This window comes from Notolabrus celidotus, chromosome 6 (genome assembly GCF_009762535.1).
Source record: "Notolabrus celidotus isolate fNotCel1 chromosome 6, fNotCel1.pri, whole genome shotgun sequence".
Taxonomy (NCBI): Eukaryota; Metazoa; Chordata; class Actinopteri; order Labriformes; family Labridae; genus Notolabrus; species Notolabrus celidotus.
In genome coordinates, this window is record NC_048277.1 from 13876130 (window position 1) to 13895291 (window position 19162).

At 42.3% G+C, this 19162-nt stretch overlaps 1 protein-coding gene across 1 annotated transcript in view; it reads right to left on the reverse strand.

Moving 5' to 3' along the window:
• Positions 1-17635, reverse strand: part of mob2a (MOB kinase activator 2a) — a 73522-nt gene extending 55887 nt beyond the window's left edge. The window contains exon 1 of the mRNA XM_034685838.1: positions 17055-17635. Coding sequence (XP_034541729.1) covers positions 17055-17071 — 17 coding nt within the window. The 5' untranslated portion in view covers positions 17072-17635. The remainder of the gene's footprint in view (positions 1-17054) is intronic.
• Positions 17636-19162: the final 1527 nt, after the last annotated feature.

Consider the following 19162-nt stretch of genomic DNA (forward strand, 5'->3'; position numbering starts at 1 on the left):
TCGCTGTCTGCCTCTAATCTTATTGCTGCCGTTGAAGTTCTCGCCTCCACCGCATCCACATGTGGTATTGAATAGTTGACACACATATGCATTACACACACAAAGAGAGATAAAAGACAGGACTGCTACAAGGGAGATACTGTTTCTTCAGTATATCTTCGTATGTGTCGCTCAACTTCTGTCCCTTGTTTTCCTCGTGCCTTATTTTGAACACTGCCAGCCTCTTGTTTGAACCTGTCCAACACACCTGAACACACCTCACCACACCCTGCTCATGTGATCAGTATCACCTGACACCGTTTAGTGCTATGTTCCTGAATCAGTAGGCGATGCAGTGAAGTGGCATCCATTTTTCTGTCTCCGTTTCATTTTGTTAATATTAACAACCTGTGATTTTAACTTTCCACTTCCAGAGGTGTTCAATGCTCGGTGCTCCCTGTAGGTTAACAGCCTCAGAATAAGTTGGATACACACCTCTTTGGTGGAGTTTAACCTGACACAGCCTTCATACAACTTTGTCTCCTTTTTACTCGATCAAAAAAACTTCTAAACCGCACCACCAGGAGATGCCGTTTATCAACTGGGTATGTTTACATCTGGGTAGTAGGGCATTATGGCATTATGACAGTTGCTATTAACCACAGCGACAGCCCCTGGTAGTGGCGAGTGGCAACACTACAGCTTAGTTACAGCCATAGACTGTATAAAATATGGACGTAGGATCCATCTGTTTCTGAAGCGCTGTTTTAAGGCCAATCGTCGTCGGCAGCCATATTGCTGTTGTCGAGCGAGTGTGACGTTAAGAGGCGGGCTTTGAGCCTCCTAGCCAACAGCTACAGTGTTCCCGCCTGTCAATCAAGTCAGCTGTGCCTCTCATTGGAAGACTCGTAATCTTAATATCTTCGAAATTGCCACGTTAGAAAAAAAATTGCCCCCCGTACAGTGAGTCCCGATCGAGAAATAAAAAGATCGGCTTTTTTAAATTGGTGTGTATGTGGTTTCCGGTACTTCCGGAGCCAGCCTCAAGCGGATCCTTGATGAACTGCAGTTTTTAGCACTTCCGCATTGTACTCATTTTTTTAGACTGGAGGTTGCCACTTGGTTACAACATATTACCAGTATTACAGGCTTACAGTTATAAGATAATAATAAATTAGCAAGGGTCAACTGGAGCGTGTGCTTTATAATTTAGACAACGGCTCACTTTCTCAATGAGGACATCAGAACATCCCTACTGTACGCCTCTGTTCAGTTACAGATATAACAGACATGATATAACAGACATAATGACATCTAATAAGAAGAGTCAACGCCTATAGCACCCCCTGCAGTTTAAAACGGAGGCTTTAGCCCTCGTCACAGTGGTCGCAGGTTCGACTTCGACCTCCACCATTTGCTGCATGTCTTCCCCCTCTCCCCACCCCGCACATTTCCTGTCTCTACAGCTGACCTATCCCATAAAAGGCAAAAAATGCCCCAAAACATAAGTTTAAATAAATTATCTTATGTGTTTCAGTTTTAGACTCTTTTTTCTAGAAGTACCATTAAATTACTATGTATTGGCATTATCAACTGAGTAATTTAGACTTTGTTAAACAGGAAGCAATGCCACAAGGTCATGATGACCAAATCATTTGACAAAGGACCCCAGCCAAAATAGTTAAAGTTAGTATACTCTGTGTTCCCTGCACTACAAAATCACTTTAAGTGCTCATTAATTCATGTAGTTTCTGTGAAAAAAACAAAGTGACTGTAGAGCCTTATTTATTCAAAGCAAGCCTCTCAAACAGAGGTGCGCCGATTATCCCTGAAAGTCAGTTCAGGCAAACTTCATAATATGCAGTTTAAACACTAGCCAGATAAAACATTGAACACACGGTATCCAGTTTATCTCCAAGTGGGTTTAATGAAGTCTTCTCAACACGCTCTATTCCAGGCTGTCAGTGTTGACTGAATTCAATAAAACTCTTCTCAGATTAAATTCCTTCATACTTATGGGTCCAGATGGATGTACACAAACCATCACATTACTATCGCCTCCCTGTCAAAAGCTGCTAAACAGGAAGTTCTATTTAAGGTCAAAAGCAGCTCTCTCCGAGTACAGTAAGACATCTCCGTCTCCACATTTATCAGAGCACATTATCCTCCACTTGTGACTGTTTATTCCTGTCGTTTTTTCTCCCAGGTGTTCTCAGCATGAGCTCCGCTGCTTCTCCTGTAATCCCATTTAGAGCGATATCCATGACACAGACTTAAACCATGCAGAGGCACACAAACATTTACAGCCATCTACACAAAATGCATGATTGTACACACTTACACATTTTCAGAACAGCCAGAGGGAAAGGGTGATTAAAGGGGATGAAGAAAAAGGCAGGATGGTGAGGAGAAGAGAAAGTTTAAGATGAAGAAAGAGGAGGAGGAGAAGTAGAACCTTCAGTACAGAGATGAACTTGGCTCCCTTAGGCGTGTGTGCATTTAAAGTGTGGGCATTTGTTGTGCATGTGTGTGTATGGGCCTGTCTTGCCTCGCCTGATGCAACGCAGAGATCTCTAATCCAATTACAAAGCAGACCAGCCTAGCGGCCTAGCCTCAGCCACCAAGGACAAACCTAGCAAGCTTACACCAATGCTTGCAGCCCACCGGCTCTGCACAGATTTAGCAGCTCAGACGAAGCCCAAGCATCACCCGAGGGTGCTGACCACATCTCGGTGAAACATAAATAAAAAAGCATACAGAATTAAAGGCTTACTCCTCCAAGACAAATTAAGGCTGGCACACCTTCAAGACTTGGTTTTAAGGTCCTGGGAATAAAAATCCAATATGTGAAATAGAAGATCTGAAACATTTTTATTCTTCATCCTTCTCTGCCCATTTACTCCCTCAGTCTACGACCTGCACACAGCTCCAAATTCCATCTCTCTCTCAGGTTCCCTGCCGTCTAATCTCCCAAACTCTCCTCTGTTGCAGACCTCTGTTGTTTCTAATCAAGCTCTCTGACCTACAGAGCCACTTCCCATCTATCTCCATATCTCACCTCTCGTCTCTCTGTGTGCCACTATCGTGTCCCTCTTTCTCTGGCTCTTCACTCGCAATTTCTGTTCTCTATGTCCTTATCAGCTTACTCTGTATCCTCTTTTTTGTCCTTCCCTTTTTTTCCACAACACCCCAGAGGCCAGTCTCGCCTTTCACACCCCAACTCTCCTGTAAATTGAGTGAGTCAAACTTCGGAACAGATTTTAGTGAAATCTGGTGGAAATGAGACATGATGTGATTAGGTTTTGGTGCAGATAACACTTCTTAGACAAGAATTATAATGAAAAGTGCCTCCGGTTAAGTAGAGGAAATTACCCAGTAGGGTTGTCGCGAAACCAAAGTTTTAAACCAAGACTTCTAAAAATCAAATGATATCAATACACCCGCTAAAAACTGACCTCCTGGGAGCCAAAAGTTGGGCAATTTTATATTTTTTACAATCAAACAGTGGTAGTAAAGAAAAACCAGGCCAACATTTGACCTACTGTTAATAACAAAGAAAGGTACAGTAAATACAATTTTCCTCATTCATAATCCAGATTAAGTGTGTGGTGATGTGTGTATCTGCAGACAGTCTGCTGACTCCTTGCATTTTTAATGTTTTTAATAAAGATTATTGCTTCATTATAAATCATGTGGTATTGAAAAGTGTCTAAGTATCGAAAATTTTGACACTGAATAGATAAAAGCGAATGAAAATGCGCCATCAGCTGCATTTAAGATGTAATTTAATGACACAGAGAAATCGTATTCATTCAAAGTGAAAGTGTGACGTCATAGATCTGATAGGCTTCGACCATAGACTGTATAAATAATGGACGTAGTATCCGTGACGTCACCCATCTGTTCCCGAGAGCTGTTTTGAAGCCAATCGACGGAGGCAGCCATATTTGTAATGCAGAACTGAACCAGGCAGAGTGTGATGTAAAGAGGAGGGGTTTGAGCCTCCTAGCCAACAGCTATGTTTTCCCGTCCGGGAGTCAAGTCAGTCATGTCCTTATTTGGAAAAAACTCGTAATCTTAATATCTTCTGAACCGTTTGTTAGAAAAAAAATTCACCCCCGTACAGTGTGTGCCGATAGAGAAATTAGCTACGTAGGGCCAAGCCGTTTTTTGAACCAGGCTGTAAACATGTGTATTAATGCTGCAAAGATTAAGATTAAGATTCACCCTTTGAATGGGTGTGGATGCGGTTTCCGGTGTTTCTGCAGCCAGCCTCAAGCGGATTCTCGATGAATTGCAGTTTATAACACTTCTGCATAGGCTTCATATTTTGAGACCGGAGGTTGCTGCTTGGCTTCCACCCAAAGTGTCATTGAACACAACATTGGCCGATCCTAATTTAAAAAACTGCAACAACCACTCCTGAACTAAGCACAGCCAACTGGTCCACAGGGTGTCCCTTGTGGGAGGGTGGATGGTAACACCAGCTCTAAATCCTCCTGCAGGGGTCCGACTTATTTTAGCTGATCTTAAGACGGCTCTGGCTGGCAGCGCTCCATGACTATGATACTCTCTGACAGAACAGGAGCTGCTCTAGGCACTGAGGCAGCCAATTCTGCTACAACAGAAGCCAGTGTAGTCCAGGATCTGTTAGCAACGTTGGCCTGGAATTAAACAACATGTTGTGAGAGGAAATGTACTATTTTGACAGAAAACAAGAGGAAGGAGGCAGAGAGGGAGCCAGGCTGATTAGTCAGGCCTGTTCCTGCTCTCTGTCAGTCAGTCTCATCTGATGGCAGTGCCAGTTGTGAGCACTGGGCAGGGCTGCACAGGGCGTTACGAAAGAGTAAACACAGTCACAGCATGGTGCCACTCTGCTGCCAAGTGAAACAGAGGCAACACACAAAACAAACCCACACCTCAGGCCATACCAGGGGCAAAACAACTGTGTGGCCCTAATGAGCAGAACGCCTACAAAGTGATTACAAAATGCGTCTGAAGATCAACACATCTCAATACATCAAGCCCCCCAAGGTTACACAGCTGTTATTTGGAATAGTTGCAAACTAAAAACTTGTTAAAGCTGCTCCCATTATTTCTTTATCTCATACAAATTCCTTCACTGTAATTGGTTGATTTTCAGCCAGTGTGGTGACGATCAGTGAGCAGCTAGACCTCATAAGTATAGCCGGTCCTGTGTCTATGGCAGGTTCACACACATTGGCTGCATGTTTCATGCTCTGCGTACAGCAACACACACTTACACAACATACACACGTTAGCTAACAAGTTGGCAGCGTGGTGCTTGGCGAAAAGCATTGATCTGCAGGAGGATCAACAAAGACTGTTACTCAGCACATATTCAGTCTGGTCATTGAATGTAACGTGCGAATCTACCGAATCACTCTTAACCTGCAGAAGACTCATTCATATGAGGCAGCTATCTCCTTAGAGGATGATATTATTCTCGTAATATTCTTTTTGGTTACATTTAGACTCTTACCACAAATGAAGAAGAGAAACATCTCTTTGCAATATGAATGTTTATTGATAATTAACGGATGTACAGTACAACCAGATAAAACTCCTAGAAGCTGCAATGCCACAAAAGAAATCAAATCAAGTCCCGATAAAAACCAAACTATATAACACCAAACCCATTCTCTAATTTCCTTAAATGCACCCAAACAGACTCCACCCTCTATTACTCTTATTTTGCTTCTCCCTCGCTCAATCTCTACTTTCCCTCTTCTTCTTTTCAATTGAGTTATTATTATTCCTTTTTCTTCATCCCCTTTGGTCTTAGAGTTATTTTACTTATTGATTACTCTTATTATAGTATATTACCATATTACTACTCTTATTGATTGCTAATATTATTAATTTTTTTCTTTTTTGTTCTCTGTTTTTTTGTTCTTTTTTGTTTTGGGCTCCTTTTCCCCCCTTTCTTCTCTTCTGTCTTCTCTCTCTTCACAAGTGTATAAATATGTCCTTCCATGTTTTGTTATGTTTGTACTTGTTATGTAAGCAATAATCGGGTCGTTCATAATTCCATGAGGAGTCAGGGAGGATGCAGCTAAAGAGGTTGAAGCAGTGAACTTCTGTTTTATTATTTCATTTATTAGCGAGTTACACTAAACAACTAAGGGAAAAGAGTGTGTTATAGATGGCTATTTTAATCTTTCTAGAAAGTGACCTTCACTTGAAAATGCAAGAATTTTAACAGACAGTTTCATCACCATGAATAACAACATGAAAATTGCACAAGAAAACAAGGGAATAAGGGGTTTGAGGCTCAAAAATGAGCCTCAAACCCCTTATCTTGACCAATGGTTGATTAGTAATACCTGCTGAGAGGCACAGTGTTCTGCCATGAGTCAAGAGCTACCTGTGCCTCTCAGCAGACATTACTGATCAACTACTGCTCTATCCAACACTTACATAACATAACCAATAAAACACCTGATTGACTTTTTTAACCTTTAACGCTGACTTAAGATTGGTTAATATTAGCCCTCAATCACTCCCTTTGACTGCTTCATTGTCACATGACAGAGAGCTAATCAGCGTGAAATCAGAAGAGCTGAAGAGAGAAGATGATAGAAGAATGTGACTCCTGATGGGGATGGTGATGTGGTGAATGTGGGTGTACCAGCAGCATGGAAGGCTTATAGTTTTTGGAGAGAGTAGCGTAATGACTTTGAATGGCTCGGCTATAAAAAGGCACAATGTTTATGGTAGATGTTGTGTTCATCAATTTTTGCTGGTACTCCTAACTTGCTGAAGTCGGAAGCACTATCAGTACTAACTTTGAGCCCTGAGCAGGTATATATTTGTGTGAAAGGAGGCAGATGGTGCCCTAAGCATCCACAGCACCATGTGCATAAGAAGCAGCAGGTTAAAGGTTGACAAACTGTAAAGTTGACAATGCACAAGCACTTTTGACCTGATCAGGATCTTCTTCAGTCTGATTCATGAGCACAGCAAACTCAAATACTGAGCTGGGTTGCATTTTGCAGCCTTCTGATCCATCAGTATCAGGTTGCACCTAACTCGCACAGCATGCTCTGTCCTCAGGATTCTGAAACCTCATCTTCAATTGGCAAAAAAGAGAAAAGTCAAAAACACCACACCTAACAGGAGTTTCCATCTCAAGTGCTCACTGAAAGTGCTTAATACAGCCAGACGAGCATTTAGATTCTCCTATTATCCACTTATGCATATTCAGTGAAAGGCAAACTGCAGAGTCATCCTGGTATCACGTTTATTTCTGGGCCGCTCCATGTTCCTGCCTTGGAGAAAAGGGAAGGGAAGACAGGGAAGGAGAGAGGAGTCTCATGAGACAAACCAGAGAGTGCAGCGGTATTCACTCAGGAGTGTGTGTATGGAAGTGTGTGTTCTTTTACACAGGGGTATTGGCCTCCTCAGAAGACATTCAATAGAGTCTTTATACCTCCCTGCTCAATGTAGACTGACATCTCAAAGCCATGCATCATACAGTCTTCAAGTGTGGAGAAAGCTCACTTAACAGACCTTTATTTTTATTCAGTAATGAAACAACTAGCATCAAATATTTGTTATTTTTTTATAGTTTTTTAATCAGCTGCTCAAACTTCTTTCTGCTGAGCTGCTTCTTGTGGTTGTTACGTGATTTACTCCTCCCTCGAGGTGTCACCTTCCTGTGAAACTCGAAGTCATCAACACCCTTTGAACTTTGACAGCTGAGCTTTTACGGCAAGTCAACGACCCTGCTTCTCATTTTCCGTTCTGATACGCTGCTGGGGAAGGGGAGGACTCTGCTACTGTTGCCCCCAAAAATAAAATCAGAGCCTGGACGAGCAGAAGTGGAAGAAAAAAAAAAATAAAAAAAGCCAGAGAGGGAAGATGAGGACTTGTTTGTTTGGACTCTGCCCCTCCAGCTCTGCTTTGCTTTCCACTCGTTTTACTTCCTCTGTCCCTAACCCAAAGACTCATGAGGTCAGCACAAAAAAAATAGCATGATGGAGCTTGTACAATATTACTCTGCAAATATAGCTTATTGCTTAAAACACAGCAAAAAAAACCTTGGCTACTTTTTGTTGTTAAACATTTCGCAGAGAGGAATGAGGCTGCCCTGGGCCTGTTTGATGCTGCCAGGATCTGTGCGGCTGAACAGTCCAGCTCGGGCAGCACTCAAGCACGCAAACGTCGCCACAAATCAGCGTCCCCAGAGAGAAAAGAAAGAGGGAGAGAGAGAAAGGGAGGGAGGGACAGAGGAGAAGGAGACAGAGAGAGAGACAGAAACTGAGCAAGGGAGTGAAGTGCTGAAAGTGACTAAATTGTCCTTGCTGGGGAGTAAACAAACCAACTAGTCTTCTTGTCATCCAGATAATCCCTCAGCACAGCAGAACATCACTGTAGAACAGCCCACAGCCCAACATGTCACAGCTACTGTACAATACAACACAGAGATGTGAGGACCATTTCAAACTGTGCATCCCTACATGAAAGATGGATGCACAATAAACATCACACGACAAAACGTTTATTCTAACAAGCACTGCTCTGTCTGCTTTTGGAGGGAGGCCTGAGTATAATTGCTACAGATGAAGCTTGAGCTAGCCATCAGGTTATTCACTTCACTGGTGGAAAGACAAAAAGCGTTTGTGTTCATTTGGATGTAAGAGACACATTGCAAACACAGGTAGTGTGTAAACATGAAGAACGGCATAGAGACAAAGCGACTAAGTTGTTCTCTGTAATATTTATTTAATCCCACGTCACACCTTTATCACAGCATTGTACAATATGATTGCACATTGTATTTTTGTCTCATTGTGTAAGCCTACCTTCATAGCAATGTGTCATCAAAGTCATTTTTTGGACGATTACGTGCTTTTTCAACCAATAAAACCATGGTGCAATGTATTTTAGGGGCCTATGAGACATAAACATACACTGTCAGCTGCACTATCAATGCTCTCCTTTAATCCACTGAATTGCCTTGCTTCATCCACCGACTATTTTTCATATTTCATAGTTGATTCTTTGATAAATAGGGTGCTGATGTATGGCCATTAGGGGTGTAACGATTCATCTACTACATTGATGTATCAATTTATATTCCTATGATCCGACTACATCATTTTAAAAATAATAAATCGACTGCATCGATACTAGGGAATAATACATTGGGTTTAAGCACAGCAGACTTTATATGAATGTGTTTTTTTTGCACTTTTAATGATAATGACGTTAAACATTACTCAATTCAAGCTGCCTGTCTGCGACGTCATCACCATACGCCAGCAGACAACAAAACATAGCATGGCTGACGGCAGAGGAGAAGCCGGCGAGCAATGAATTATCAAGCCACCATGGCGGTCCAGTGTGTGGAAACACTTTGGCTTTTGCAAAGACGGAGATGTTCTAAATAAGTCGCTCTCTGTTTGTAGGATATCTAAAGGTCAAGTAAAGTACCACAGCAACACGACAAATCTATCCAACAACCTACTAAGGCGCCATGATGCTGACAGCGCTGGCCGTCCAGGCACCTTTTGCAGCGTTCCCACTGCATCAGCTCTGCAGAAGCCTAAGGCCTCACCAGCATGTTTAGTCAGAGATTAGGCCAAAACTCAACTTGGGCGATAAACATCACGGAATCAACAGGAATCTAGGACTGTCCAGTTTCAAGGTTTTTATTTCTTTCACAGTCACACTGGTTGAATTTTTGGCTAAAAAGTGGCTGAATTAATTCCAAGTCACTGAATCATTTTGGATCGTATTGTTCCAAATGAACCAATATCGTCCTTTAATCGTCTCATCATTGGCAACCAAGAATCGTGATACTAATTGAATCGTTGTTAAAAATAATCGTTACACCCCTGACTGCCATGTTGAAGGCTCTATTTTTTTGTGATGTGGTTCTGTGGAGATGTACAGTTTATAAAAAGTGTTTCAGTATTTTTCTCTTCTATGTCAGTCATTATTAAGGAATTCCATGAACTGGATTTCACGGAAGGGGTCCATATTTTCTGGTTTTGATAAAGGGATCATTAACCCATGTATTATCATAAACCTGTAAGATCTATTGAAGATGAAAAAGCACAGTGCTCCAGACAGTAGGGCTGAACCATATATCGTTATCGAATCGTTATCGGGATATGAACATTCAAGATATTCATTTCGCAAAATCAACGATATCAACGAGATTTTCCCCTCTTACCCTGCATGTATGCTTACCCTGCATGTATGCTTGCCTTACATGTACAGCTAAGGCCAGCCAACCACAAACCTCATTTCATGCTTGCTGTTGATTGACAGCTGAAGCCAGCCAATGACAAACATCAGAGGGAGGGCGCGAGGGAGACGGAGACACACACTCACACATACGCTACACACAGCTGGGAAACAGAAAGTAAAACTTAAGAAACATTTTTCAGAAAATGGTTTGGATGCTGAACTAACGTTACAAAATACCATCCTGAACATATTTTAATCAAGTGGCCATTCCCAAACTCTACAACCAATGTAAAAGGAAAGTTGAATCCGAGCTCCGTGAAATCGATCATTTTGCCCCAACCACGGACCTGTGGTCGAGCCGGACGACCGAACCTTACATCAGTTTAACAGTTCATTTTATAACAACAAAGACCCGATGTCTGCAGACGTCCTTCTTCCCCTGGGGAGCATACTGGGATAATTTAGCACATGAGATGGGAGGTGCATTAGCGGACTGGGATTTGAAGGAGGACCAACAGGTTTGCGTGACCACCGATAACGCATCCAACATGATAAAGGCTTTGGGGGTGAATGGCTGGACACCGCTTCAGTGCTTTGGACACAGGCTTTACCTGGCGAAAGGGATAGTTTAACTATGTTTATTTGAATAACTTTGTTTAGAAGAGGGAGCGAGAGAGAGAGAGAGAGGGACAGGGTATGTGTGTGTGTGAGAGAGAATTTTGAAAAATGCGTAGTTTTCACTGAACCCATAGTTATATCGTATCATATCGATATCAAGATATAACAACAGTAAGTTGGATTCCAGTTTAATTCTTGGAAAAAAATTTAACTTGACTCCTGTATTGACACACAAGTCCTTACTAACCTCAAAACAGGACACTTTAAACTATTTATGATCAAGTTCTGCACCTCACGCCATCAGTCAAAAGAAGCCACCTTTCAAGATAACTGATGTGAACCATAGAGATGTTGGGCTATCTGCCCGTGACTACTCGAGGCAAATCTGTAAAGTCGCACAACGTTACTATCATTAAGGGTTTGGCTGGCTTATGTGCTCTTAAACATCTTGGTCTGGGCGTCCTCCAGTGTCAATCATAAAGTAAAGTCCATGCCAGACCATAAATTGATTGTTAACAGTGCAGGATCTTAACTGTGAGCTCTGAAACACAGATAGCCAACAGAAACTCCCTCCACTTGAGCAGTAACAAGCTAGTTAGGATCTCTTTTCCAGGCCCACACAGAGACCTTCTGGTGAGCTGACTGCTGCACTGCCTCCAGGTCAGTCCTAACAGCAGAACAGTGTACCAGAGAAACACTGCGGATGATTAAGAAGCCAGAAATAAAGACAGCAAAGTCAGACTCCATCCTGTAACGAGCAACAACACGGTGACAGCGTTGGTTAATTTCTATTCTGGAGACTGCTTTGAGATGAAGTCTGCTCGTCTGTCACAGCCAGTTATCAGAGCTGCATCTGCACCACGAGCAGCGGAAGCAGACACCTGGGCTGACAGTGTGTGCAGGAGTGAGTATGTGGTCATGTTTGTATGTGTTTGTGTGTGTGCGTGTGTGTTTATGTGATTGGTGAACTGGAAATAAGGCAGTGGGGGTTGCATGAGGACGGGGTTGCAGTCTGCAAAAATCCCCATCGGGGAAACTACATTCACCATCGCACCAAGTACTGCCACAGTCTCTCAAGCTTTGGTTCAGTACCACACGTAGAGATCAGCTGATTGCAAACGGAGAGATTTCTCATACTGACACAGATTTATCTTTTTATTTTTCTTGACAGACATAAAATCTTCTAATTGTTTTAATTTGAATCAGCTGGCTAGAAACCAGCTTGAGTAGAACCACAGCACTTCCTGTCAGACATCAAGTTAAGGGTTTTTTCCACAGCTGTAAACTCACATTTTAAATGTTATGACAACCTCTACAAAGATACACAGGAGGCTGTTGCATAATTAATACAAACAACATAATTCAAGTCTTTCAGATATTTTAAATGTTCCATCTTTGTACCAACGATTGACTTTTGCCTGAGTGTGCTCAGCACCATTAAAACTACATTAACCTTGAGCCTCATGAGCTGTTTTGGAGAAAGAGAACTCCTCAAAAAGTTGTGCACTTGGGATGATTTGTCCTCAAACAACCTGAAATGTAAGGCATATCAATAAAAATGATGTCACTGCAAGAGCTCTTGGTACTGGATGGTAACCACTTCCCTCTCTATTAATATGATCACACTTCTGTGACTAAAGTGATCTCTGGATTACGTGATGTGAAACTGACCATGCTGTGCTCTGTCTGTTTTGAGAACCCTCAAAATCAGAAATACGCCACGCTCATTTTAACAACAAATAAAAAAAAACAGTTCACAAAAATTAACTATAAAAGACCGTGAGAATAAAAACACCAATTTCCCATGACTTTGTGACAGCAGAGCACACGTCTTCTGTGGCGGTCACAGTGATGACACAAAGCAGACACTGTAGAGGAAGTCCAGCCTAAAGTGGTTTGCTTAAATTCCCCTTATACATCAGCCATCACAGCGATCAGCTGACACCATCTTCACTCTCTTTTATTTTTAACTATTTTAGCTGACAAGTGGATCCAAGAGACTTTAAAGAGGAAGAGGCACACAGATGAACTTGCCAGCAGTGCAACTGGTAAAGTTTCACATGTTCAAGAGCAGAAAAATATCTTTAACTAAATGCAATTAAATTAAAACTGTAGCAGAGGCCTATATTGAGTCCCAAGTTCAACATACCCTGGTATCTTTTGGTGACCTGGCTACACTAAAACCTACAAAGGGAACCCCCCTGCTGTCAGAAGATCACCACTGATTATAAACTCAGATCAGACTATGATATTAGAAAAATATGAAGAAGTTAAGGACATAAAATAACAACAATTTTTAAAAGTGCAAGGACTGTCAGGAAAAAAACCCCACCAAGAGTGAATGAGTAAATGAAGACTTATCATATCACTTACCTGCCCATTACATCTGACTATGATAACTCAGAATAACATTTTTGATTTATTCTTATGGCATGTATGATAGCTGTATATGAAATATTTCAGCTAAGTGATTCAAAGAGATGAGCATGTGTAATTTTACATCTAGTAAGTACTTAAACTTCAAGGCTCTCGTGTTAGCCTATATGAGCCTCTGTTGAAGCACAATTACTAGCTTGAGATATAACATGTGATATCATATGGGTAGACAAAACATCCTGCTGCTCTCTTTCCGTCCACTCGTCTCTTGATCAGCTCACAGAACTCAAAAAACATACGTTTAAAGAAAAATGAGTACTTCTGTCCTGCAAAAAATCATCCAAATATGTCAAAACCATTTTTAGAAAATGTGCAAAACTGTGATTAATTTAGGAGAAAATTGAATAAAAGATGATAGAAACTTGCGATCAATCAAGTACTTGAAACCTGACAATCTTCAGTGACCGATTCATCCTTACTGAAAGTGTCAAGCTTGAATACCTGCTCCCATTCATACCTTTGGCTTGTAGAAAAACATGTTCCAAACAAAGTTCTATTGTCAAATATAAGCATGCAGAGGAACTCCCATGCCTTTAACCTGTCATCCACAAACTGAGTACACAACAAGCAGGCCCCATTCTGACTGGAATCCTTCATACCATTACCTGCATTCATCTGGTGGTGCAGGATACAGATGCTCTGTCTGTACAGCATTATGTCACAGGTGATGCAGTGTGAGCTAAGCGTACAGTAAATCGGAGTCTCTCTTAGGTCAGGCAGCCTAAAGGAACGCTCCACTTAGCACTCTGTAGTTTCCATCCTCTCTCGCTCTCTTCGTTCAGCACTACCAATCCATCACTCAAAAGCAGAGGGGATTAAACATCTGTCAAAGCCTGCTCATTTCACCCGACAGGAAGAGACACATTTGGGCGTCGCACATCTTCCCGCTGATTTGATGTCCTGTCTGACTCTGAGTCCGGACAGATGAGGTCATTCAGCTCTGAAATAATACCCCCGGCCTAAAATAAATACACAGCACGCAGACAGAGTGAATATCGTTTCCGTATATGTTTAAGCTATCGTTTACACACAAGAGGAAAGATGTATTTCTTTAGCACCCTGAAAAAAAAGATAAAGACTGACAACCTTTCTATTATGATGCCTTTACTCAATCTATGCACCCTCAGTAGGCTGTCACATGCTCGTCATCTCATCAGACTTCCATTGGATCCCCTACCCATCAACCACTCAGACCCCTTACCCCACCTGTCAATTCTCCCATTACTCTCCCTAATCAGCCACACCATCAAAAGCCTTCACATCCTCTCCCTCCATCCTCCTCGTCCTGTTTGCTGGTCACAAAAAGTGCCGTCTCCTGTTCCTCAAATCCCTTCAGATCACCCTCATCAGCCTCTTTTATTCATCTCACTCCCTACTTCCTCTCTTCATCTGCACATTTCACCCCAAATCAGCTGCCTTCATCACCACTCCATCTTTCTCCTTCACATCATCCTCTTCCTCTCTTTCTCTTTTCTCCTCCATCGTTTTCTGGTGGTGGCGTTCTTCAACCAGGGTCTGTATTCAGAGTGATTACACGCTTGGTTAACTCGTTCGTGGACTCCACTCCGTCGGTGACGCACACCGCCTGCTCGCTTTCAATGCGTTCAGCTCATATACACACCTTACCTGCATATGAACAGTGAACAACGTGCTGCGTTAACATGCAGGTAAACATAAAGTCCTGACATGCAGAAGAACAGACAAATCATAGCAGATATCCTACTTCAACTGTAGTTTATATAGATGCATGACTCATTTCCCTTGAAGGTATTTAGATCAAGATGTGACTTATTTCAAAGGACTCACTTCAGTAGAGAAGAATGCTATTTAACATCTGTAATCCTGAGTGTTAACAAACAAGCAGGTAGACGCCTTTGCTCGCCTTACCTCCTTTGACATCAAGACATACCTGGGTGTTGCTTTTGAATTCCTAACAGATCACTAAGCAAAGTCAGTTCACGAGTGACAGCCACAACATTTTGGGCACAAATAATCATTATTTCTTATGAGTGACTGAAAGGGGTACAAAGGAAGAGGAGTTTCAGACCTATAAATCACATTTAAAACAGAGACCTGACGCAACCTTTGACATGTCAATGCAAGAACCAGTTAGCAAAACCAGGAAAACAAGTGTCAGAGGGAGAGGTCATGCACAGCAAAACTGCAGATTATACCAAAAACACATGACAACTTTTCTCTGAGCCCCTCAACCTCACAATATGAACAACCAAGACTGGATTTATTGTGTTTCAAGTAGTGCCAGGACAGTTATTGCTGCTAATACGCCTCAGGAGATACTGAAGAATGTTTTAAGTGGAAATGAGGTGGTGCCCTCCACACCCAAACACATCAGATCTTCCTCTTATCCTGGCCTACAAAGTCATACAGTAATGACATAAGCCTGCTAAGTGTTTTGTCATGCATCTTGCAAACTGACAGACTCAAAAGTGACAAACACTTCTTAGCAGAAGTACGAGTTAGTAAACAGTGTTGCTGGGGGTCTCATCTAGGGGCTGCATCGTTATCTCTCAGCCAATATGTCCTCACGGGAAGAATCACCCGAGACAGCGTGTCTCCACCCTTCCTCTGACCAAATCTGCTTGCAAATTTTTGCGGCCTGTCAGCCAACCTGATAATCAGTCAGCAAAAACACAAACTTTACAGGGACACACCTTAATGTTCAAAACCAAAGTGTTTGAGTGCAGAGCATGCAGAGTTCTCGGGTTTTAGAGAAATTATAAGAATAACAACTCAAAATGAAAGTATGGCATGTAAAAGGGCATCATGAACACAGCTTCCTCATTTACTCGCAGGCAAATCTGACTAATATTACTAATGTGGACAATCCAGAGTCTTAAAGTTTGCATTGTGAACACTCAGTACATGCAGGATAAGACATCTTTACTCTATGGCAGTAGACTGAGTTGGTAAGCTTTGGGAGTTACTCTATCACTTACACAGATGTCACAGGTTAATCCTGAACACAGAGCTCATGGCACTGAACTCTGGCTTTGTAGCAGGTGTCAGACTGACACGGATGCATCTCATTCAGTAGTATTAACCCTCTATGTCTCATGTTACAACACAGTCATCAACTAAAAAGTGACTCATGAGCAACATCAACTCCTGTCAGGTGTCAAAGACAATAAAATATGCATAGTGCACCTCGAGTTATCAAAAATACTAATTATACTTTGGTTGATTTAACAAGCTGCTCATCTCTGGAGAATGAGAGCTATGTATTCATTAAGGGAACTTTTTCTTACGTTTTCTGTCTTTTAAACAGTAAATTGGGTAATATTTAGTTATCATGGCTACTAACGCTACCAGCGCACCTTGCAAAGGAAATAAAGTCACCCCGGGCTCAGCAGCGTTAGCCACACTGACAGCCTGCTAACGTTAGCCCATTTGCTGTGTTAATCATTCCTATAAATAAGCTAACTGGCCATATATATTCTCACTACCTAATCTGGACGCTGCCATCGTTGGATAGATAGCTGCAGGCCAAAGAGATGCCCAAAAATACCGCCTGGCCCCGGGTAACATTAGGAGGATGTACCGATGCCAGCTTTGCTACCAAGCTAGCATCTACAGGCTAAGCTAAGCTAGGCAAAAAGCTACACGCCTCTGGTTGAATGTATGTATTAAAGTGTACATTTAGTAGCATTCAGCACGACAGTACACCTGCCAAATGCTGACTGCGGTGGTGTCAGGTGTGGTGTAGAGACATGAGGAAGACTGCGCAGTTGACCTGATGCAGCAGAGTAAGCTGGCTAAGCATGCTAGCTGTGTGTACTCACCCCATTAACCAATCCATGGCGCTGTTTGGAGCTAGCTTAGCTAACGTTAGCTGGCAGGGGATAAATCCACCAGGAGCTGGAGGCAACCCCCTAGTTTATCCAGCCACCACCCTCGCTGCCCTGGCGTCCAACCCCCGAGTCCGTCGCTCTCCCCGGGGCCCGTGTCCCTCCTCTCTGCGCGGTCCTGGCCGGTCAAACACAAACGCCGCTTAAACTTTAAGCGAGTGTCCTTGTTTTGATCCTCAGCTCGCCAGGATCATGAAGTGGCAGCAACACAGTCAGATCAGCCTGTTAGCTGGTAGCGGGAGCACAGCATTGACTGACTTTGAGCACGAAGGAGAGCGGATGAGAGCGGGGCAGCGCTGCGGGGCTGCCCGGTGAAGAGGTGTCCGGTGTGCAGTGTGCTGAGTGAGGCTCGTCCGCTGGGATGCCGCCGGTCAACCCGGTAACCTCTGTCATGAATCCTAGTAAGGCTACCGTAATAGCTGACAGCCTGTACCTCCACTGGAGCTGTTGCTGTCTGAGCCAAGTCTAAATCCGAGTCCGGAAGTAAACACAGACCCGACCCACTCCGTCTCTGCTGTGCGTAAAATGCGCGTCATGCAGGGCTGTATGAACATGGATGCAATGGGATATGTAGTGAGTAAGCTAGAAAATGGTAACATTTGTCCCATTGTACACCTGTTCTAAAAAGGCAAAACTCTTATAAATTAACACGATACCATCTGAGCTTTCCATGGTCAGTGCCTTCATTTTTTTCAACACATTATTTATGTTCAATCTAATTCTGGATTTGGGATCCCACAGCTCTGATCCTCTAACACCCAATGGCGATCAGATAAACCTGAGGGGTTGAAGTGAAAACATACCTATTTTTGGATAATATTTTTCTTTTACAAATTTGCCAAAAATTTTAAAAAAAACCTCTCTTAACCTATTACCTTTAGATGATTCGATTATCAAGATTGTTTTCAAAGGTCAGAAACCATAAATATTTTTTGCATAAAATACTGGTACTGCACACATCTGCCTGGTGACACCAACTCAGGGAGGCCTCAGAAGTCGGAGAGTTTGGTGAGTTAAATGACAGCAGCTTTTGGGGGAAAATTCACAATTAGGGTTACATCATCAACACAAGATGTACTGATATGATGCACATTTCTCATCGGCCCTGTAGGCAGTATCCGCACCCAGGGCCCACCAATAAATCTGCTTATGTCTTTGGCTTTGGTGAGCTTGCTGATGTTTTTAATCTTATAAAATATAGAATAGAAAGAACCTTCTGAGCAAGCCAAGAGAATTATTAACTGAGGCTGTAAATCTCAACATAAAGGCCTCCATGTGCATCGACCCCCTCTATGAACCTGAGCAGGCAGGTGACCCGTGTATTACTGCAAGAATTATGACACACTACCCACTGTAAGGCTTTTTGTTCAAAGACAAAGACTGAGCAGAGGCGGGGGAAACATTTATGACTTCACCCACTAAAAACTTAACCCAGTGAAGCGAGACGACAACAAATCACTGAGATTGGAATTTTAAAAAATGTCTTTCAAATAGTTTACACTTGTAATGCCTCGCTGTTCTTGCTGCTTTTTTTTGGTATTTAAGCTGATACAGAGATACCATGCTGAAAATTCTAATAGATTTCTGACTGAGGAAGAAATTCATTTCAAATATGTTAAATGCCAAATAGTGCTGCTAGATTAGCCAAGGTCAGGATTGTCTGTAGTTTTGTGGTAATAAGTCAACAACATCAGTGACATTTTTTCAAATACAGTCTCAGCAAAACAATATGTGACCCAGTGAGCAAACCGTGTTCACATGAATTTACCAAATAGCCTTTAATAACCCTTCAGGTGACCTTGCTTTAACTTTCACCCTGACCTTAAAACCCATGTAGCCTTTAATAGCTATTTCCTGTTTTCCATTTCTTGCATTTTCTTATTTCAAGTAACCACAAATTGCACAGATGTTTTGTTTTTAAATCTGTAATCAATGCTTTAACTGGTATTGCCCCTGTCTCATCGTCCTGTCTGCCTCCCTCTGACCATCCATTACAGTATTACATGTGGTCGTCATTACTCCTCTCTCAACTCAACTCAACT